Source organism: Lipotes vexillifer, unplaced genomic scaffold (assembly GCF_000442215.2).
Source record: "Lipotes vexillifer unplaced genomic scaffold, Lipotes_vexillifer_v1.1 scaffold1842, whole genome shotgun sequence".
In the NCBI taxonomy this organism is placed as follows: Eukaryota; Metazoa; Chordata; class Mammalia; order Artiodactyla; family Lipotidae; genus Lipotes; species Lipotes vexillifer.
Window position 1 is genome coordinate 36,076 of NW_006777470.1, and position 6,675 is coordinate 42,750.

The 6,675-nt window shown below is 37.3% G+C and overlaps 1 protein-coding gene across 1 annotated transcript in view; it reads left to right on the top strand.

The window, feature by feature from the left end:
• Positions 1–6,675, top strand: part of LOC103078158 (dedicator of cytokinesis protein 11-like) — a 29,203-nt gene that overhangs the window by 16,789 nt on the left and 5,739 nt on the right. Inside the window, exons 9-12 of the mRNA XM_007451115.1 lie at positions 1,412–1,528; positions 3,277–3,352; positions 3,922–4,031; positions 5,845–5,956. Coding sequence (XP_007451177.1) covers positions 1,412–1,528; positions 3,277–3,352; positions 3,922–4,031; positions 5,845–5,956 — 415 coding nt within the window. The remainder of the gene's footprint in view (positions 1–1,411; positions 1,529–3,276; positions 3,353–3,921; positions 4,032–5,844; positions 5,957–6,675) is intronic.

A 6,675-nucleotide genomic window follows, 5' to 3' on the forward strand; every position in this document is an offset into this window, starting at 1 on the left:
AAATTCAAAATCTGTGCTTTTAACCACTAGACTATACTGCCTCTCAAATCTTAAGTGGGACCCTGGAAAATTAGAGAACTGCCAAGAAAGGGTGATGATGATGGTGGAAACTCTTGAAATCAAATCCATGTGAAGAATAAAGGAAAGTACTAACAGCTATTTAGCCTTGTGAAGAATGAATTAAGACAATTTGTGGTAATTGTCTCCAAATATTTAAAGGGTTGCCATGTAAAGTGGAAGTGGGCTATAACTAGCAGGTAGAACTTAACTGCTAAAGGATTTTTCTAACAGAACCTCTGAAAGGGCTGGAGTGTTTAAAAACTAACCATCTGTCAAGGATGCAGGTAAGGGCTGTTCCTGCCTTGAGCAGGAAATTGAACTAGATCAGTGGTTCTCATACCTCAGTGCACATCAGCACCATCTGGGGCAGATTCTTGGGACCCAGCCCAGACCTACTGAACCAGAATCTCCTAGTGATAGAGACTATTACTGATTAGGGTTGTGTATTAGAAGTAGGTCTGTTAAGAGTTCCTGAGACTCATAAAAGAGGAAGTACAGATGGACAATTAACATATGAAAAATTGTTCAATTTCAAGAATAAATGGAACTATGAGACACTATTGATCTGTATTCTATAGGTTAACCATTGTACCCTAGAGGCCTTATCTAAGTCTACAGACAAACCTCCCAAAGTCCTAAAGGTTGGAGGGCAACTCTTGTGCCATCACAACCACTGGTTTGGCTGATTTGAATGTATGTACATATCTGGTGAGGAATGTCTATAGCTGAGAAAAGCAATAAATAAATTTGTATAAGAGGTACCACATTCATTAAGATGACCAGTGGCCAGCTTCACTTGCATATTTACAAATATATCAATCTCCCAAGTTGTATAATTGATTTAGGGGGCCAAGATCACATTATTTTAATTGCAGCTTTACTCAAAGCAAAGACATATTTCTTGAATGAATACAGTAATTCACCATTTTTTTTACTTCTTCCATCTATTCATTCATTCAGCTAATGTATATTGACTATATCCTATGTGCCCAGGCACTGGGGATGAAGCAGTGAACAAGACAGACAGGATCCCTGCTTTCATCAAACTCAACCCTCGCTGGAGTTAAAGAGCAGGACTAATATGATCTGCTATTAAAAAAAAATAAACTTTTGCCTATTATGTAGTGATGTTTCAGGGATGTGCTTCGACTCTATATTGTATATAAATTCAAATACCAACAAAGTGGTGTGGCAGTTAGTTTTGAGACTATGAGTATAAATAGACTCATGCTTCACTAATTTGTTATGGATATTAGCTTGCTTTTAGTGTTTAAACGGATAGATGGAGGCAACTTTATTTGTAATATAGGCATATTATATATCTATTAAGCTTTTAATAATTATTTTTCAGAACCAACAAGCCAAAATAGCACAATTGTACCTCCCATTTGTTGGACTGCTTTTGGAAAATATACAGCGATTAGCAGGTCGAGATACCTTGTATTCTTGTGCAGCCATGCCTAATTCTGTAAGTAGTAATGTGTTTCTATTGGCATTTTATCCTGTTTTATTGACTGTATTCGGAATTAGGGTCATACGCTGTATGGTCTCAATAGTGCACCTTTTACAACATTTTAAATTTATACTTTTTCCTGGAGCAGTGCTTCTCAAATCTTAATGTGCATATGGATCACCTGGGGAATGAAGACAGAGATTCTAATGTAGTAGCCCTGGGGTGGAGCTTGAGATTATGCGTTTCAAACAGGCTCTTGGCTTTTTCTCATCTAAGGACCATACTTTGAGTAATGAGGTCCAAGAGAACACCAAGAATCCTCTGTGCTCAGTGTTTTCTTTTTAATATTTGCTGCTGTTACATGCCTTCATATATTTATTCAACCGGAAAACGGAACAAAACATTCACTTTGCAATATATTAGGCACCAGGGATTAAACTGTATTCCTTTGCTTCTCCCTCTCTTTGACAGCCTCCTTTCAGCACTTCCTGGTGAGTGGCTTTTAACTCATCACAGTTGGTCTGTGCTTTTTTCTCCCCTTAGAATCTTAGAGTTGAAAGGAACTTTGGAGATGATCAGTCTTCCACTTGGCAAAACAACATTTTTCCATAGTAGTAATTAAAACTTTCCTTCTCACATTAGATCTACAAGATTTTCTATCCACTGGTCCTAGTTTTGCCTTCTAGTGATACATAGAACACATCCATTTCTACCTCCACGTGATACCCCTTCACACATGTCCCTTCTAATTTTTTCTTCAGGCCAGATATCTCCACTTCATCATTTGTTGTTTCAAACCCTTTACATTTCTTGGTTGGAGACTTCTGGACATGCTCCATTTTACCAATTGCCATTTTAAAATGTGGTGTATACTTTACAGTCTGTCCAGTGGGACTAATAACTCCTGCCCCCCCCCCCCCCCCCCCCCTTGGGACTAATAACTCCTGCCCCACCCCCACTCCACGTTCTGTCTGGCCCAAGATCACCTTCACATGTTCAGTAGCCAAGTCACATTGTTGGGTGGTAGGTGAAACTGTGTCCTTTACAGCTTCCTTTGGAAATTCCCCATAATAAATGTCTGTAGATTTGTCAAGCATACCCTGGGTTCCTGAGAAAGCTGCTTTTAAGCCTCACTTGATTGCCTGTACCTCCCAATTACGTAAATCAGCTAAATGTGGACGCTATATCACCTACCTGGGTATCAAGCAAGTCTTTCTTTACAAACACAGTTACTCATGCTTATGCTTACTCCACAACATTTGACAGTGATATTTGGAAATATTTTACTTACCTCTTCTTTCTTTTGCAATTCAAGATCATATAGGGCCTCTGGTCACACCTCTCCTTCTAGTATTGCCCTTGCTTCAAGGAGGAGAATGGAATCAAGTTTAGATCACACCAGTTGCAGCTTTTACCAGCCACCTAGAGTTGGGTCACTTTGCCAGAGGTCATGGTTGTAACAGTGTACCAGGATCCTTTTTTTTTGTGGTACGCAGGCCTCTCACTGCTGTGGCCTCTCCCGTTGTGGAGCACAGGCTCTGGACGCGCAGGCTCAGCAGCCATGGCTCACGGTACCAGCGCCACCAGGGAAGCCCCCAGGATCCATTTTTAAAAGAGTCCCCTAAATACCAATACTGATATGTGATTTAGACTTTCACAGTGAGCTTTGTTTAAAATTAGGGTACCATCTCATTGTTAATTCCGATTTCTTATCCTAGTGTACAAATGTATTTAAATGACAGAGGTATCACACTGTGTTACAGGCATCCAGAGATGAGTTTGCATGTGGCTTCGCTTCACCTACAAGTAGAGGGAGTCTGAGCACTGACAAAGACACCAGTTATTAGAAGTCCTTTAAAGATTATACGTGGCATGGCTGTTTAGAAATGTACCCTATACTTCTCTGTATTTTTGAAATATTTCATAATAAAAACTATACATAGCACAATCTCTACTAAAGTTTAATTAAAATCTTACACTTGCAGCCACATTTCTTTGCTTGGGTTTCCTTGTCTCAGCTTGTATAAAATTTAGCTTAGTATACTAAGAAAATAAAGGATAATGAGAAAAACACTGGTTTCCAATCATCTGTCTCCAATCCTGGACAAGACACTTCCTTTTTCTGGGCCAAACTTTCCTTATCTATAAAATTATCTAGTTGTTTGCCTTTATTTTATGACTTGCAAGGAATTTCTTGTAGTTTCATACATGTTAAAGTGTTTCAAGGAAAAAAAATTGCTTACCCTTTATTTGGCTTCTTATGGCGTTTTGATGTAATATATAAACTTCACATTTTAGATGACCAAGATCTATTTCCTAAAATATATCTTTACTTAAATTAACCCAGTGCTTAGTTTAAAAAATATTTTTGACTGTTCCTCCTGTTGCTAACAAGGACTTTTTTCCAGCTTATGGGTCTTTTCAAAATGGACATGGAATTAAGAGGGAAGATTCGAGAGGTTCCCTCATCCCAGAAGGAGCAACAGGATTTCCAGATCAGGGCAGCACTGGTGAAAATGTAAGAACCTAAATATATAGGATAACCCTAGTGATGTGTTAAGCTACAGCAGTCTTTCTTTTTATGCAAATAGGGGTCTCTCTACTCCTGTAGTCTGTACTGGATCTTTAAAAAGCATCCCATAATTCTTGGATGTTGTAGCAGTTCCTTCCTATCCTGGCAGCTGCTACTTGGAATTTTTTAAATTGTTTATAGAGAATAAGGCATTCATCTTTAAGAGTTCCAACTTTGAATACCTCCTTTAACCCTAGCACTCTGTAAACCTGTTCTAGAGAGGGAAGGTTTAAGTTTAAGTGCCTAATGTACCTTGTCACTTAAATCACTCCCTGGCAGGATTCAGCTTTTTATCCTTTTGTAATAGAGTAATGACATTAACATGGGAGAAGAAAAATTAGGTCCCCAAATTGATGATCTCAACATCCCAGAATCACTTAATCACAATATATTCTCTAACTCTTCCATCAAATTATTTCAAGCCTGACATCAAAGTTTGGGATATGTCTGCCTTGAGACAGAGAAACCTCACTTTAGACCAGTAAAGCCTTGTCATGCTGCTACGTAAAATCAGAGAATCATATAAAATTAGAGTTAGAAGGGTCCATAAAAATAATAAATTCCAACTCTCAATTTACAAATTAAAACTGGGATTGTGACTTAGGACAACCACACAACTATGGCAGGGCCAGGCCTGAACCCAGGTTTTCTAATTCCGGCACTTTTTCTCCTAGATCATGGCATTCTTAGGGTGCATCTGGGGGACTTTATAAAAATGGGTAGCTGATCCTCATCCCCAGAATTTCTGTTTCCGTCAGTCTGGGGTCTTGCTCATTTGTGTTTCTAAATTCCCAGGTGATGCTGATGCTGCTGGTTGGGAACCACCCCTTGAGAACCACTGGACTATATACTTCATTGAGTCTTTGCATAGTTAGTAATTTAATCATAAAGGTTCTTATTTCACACCATTTAGAATTAAGACAACAGACACTATCATAGGTAAGTCACATAAAGGACAAAGAGGTTAAATGACTTGCCAGTAGCCACACATCTAGCAAGTGTTCAGGACCTAGATGTTTTGCTCCAAATAGAAGTTCTTGGTGAATCGTAGGTTAGTAAATATATATCCCCAGCCCAGGTTAGCTCAGCTGAAAGTATTGGTTTCTAACAAGGGTACATTTGTTAGGAGATTGTCATTGCTGTATTCATACAAATCTCCAAATAAGTCAGATCTTGTCATTTTTAACTGATATTTTAACAAAAGTCACTAAATAATAGGAACATCACTACTCTGCAGAGACTCTAATTTTGAAGTATTACTGGGTCCGCCTTAGTAAAATTATCTTGTAATGTCATTAAGGCCCCTTTTTAAAATAGATTTTCTGACCTATTATTTACATGTTGGATTTTAATAAACTCTAAGGAGAGATTGAAGTTAAAGAGTTTAAAATGCTTCTTATGCTTCGATGTACCTTAGTTAAGTTTCTCCTTGATGTAAAAGCTACTTTTTCCTGGAATAGCCACATATGATTATTCAAAATGTTTTCTTACTAAAACACAGGACCTATGAGAATGAAACATACACAGTATATTCATGGCTATATCTTGATGAAGACTGCAAGGTAATTTCCAGTGATATTATTAGGTACAGTAGCAAAGAAGAGTCAGCCCATTTACATTCCAAATGTGATATAAAATTTGGATTCATGCTTAGAATTTTCCCAAACTGGACTAATGGTTAAAACAGTTATTGAGTTAAAGGCTATGGGAAGCTACAGTACCAATATTGTTTCACAAAAGTCCTATTTTTGTATTACAGACTCAGCAGAGTTCAGCAAGTAGTAGTGTATCTCAGTATAACCGATTGGATCAGTATGAAATCAGAAGCCTCTTGATGTGCTATTTGTATACAGTAAAAATGATTTCTGAAGGTGAGTTACTAGCATATTAATCGTGGACTGTACTCCACCCTCACAGGTTTACAAGTTCATGCAACAAATATTTGACCATCATCTGCATGTAGAACACATGCACATTAGAAACAGAACTTTGAAGACTCTGACCTTAGAATGTTCCTATATTTTAACTTAAAATAGGTTCATTTTTGTCATACAAGTTTGATTCTTTGAAATAACGTGTTTTTTTGATTTAAAAAATAGTTTCTAAAGTGAAGCAATAGTTTTAGAAGTGCTAAACATTTTTTTCATGCAGAGCATATAATGCATTAAATGACCAACATAAACAGAAAAAAATAGCAATAACCAGTGTCATAGTTAACACTTTAGCTTTTATTTGACCCAGGATTTGGAAAATCAGAAGCAAACAAAAAGACAGGAAGGGTTATTTGAGGGTAAGGAATGTCGTTGTTATCTTTTGCAGTACCATTAGACAGTTTTGCATGGTGTCAGCTTCTTTTCCAGGCTCTGTTCTTTTTTCCTTGGTGTATAATTGTATTATTAACTAGTATTACCATTTCCTCTTTACCTTATATGATAAACTATAACCAAAGGATTTTCATAAACTGCATGTCCTCTGGAAGTAAAATCAGAAGGTTATCTTGTTCCCAAGACCACATTTGTTTACACAGTTCCCTCCCCTTTCTTCCTTTTCTGTTTTTGCTCAAAAAAAAAAAAAAAAAAAAAAAAAAAAA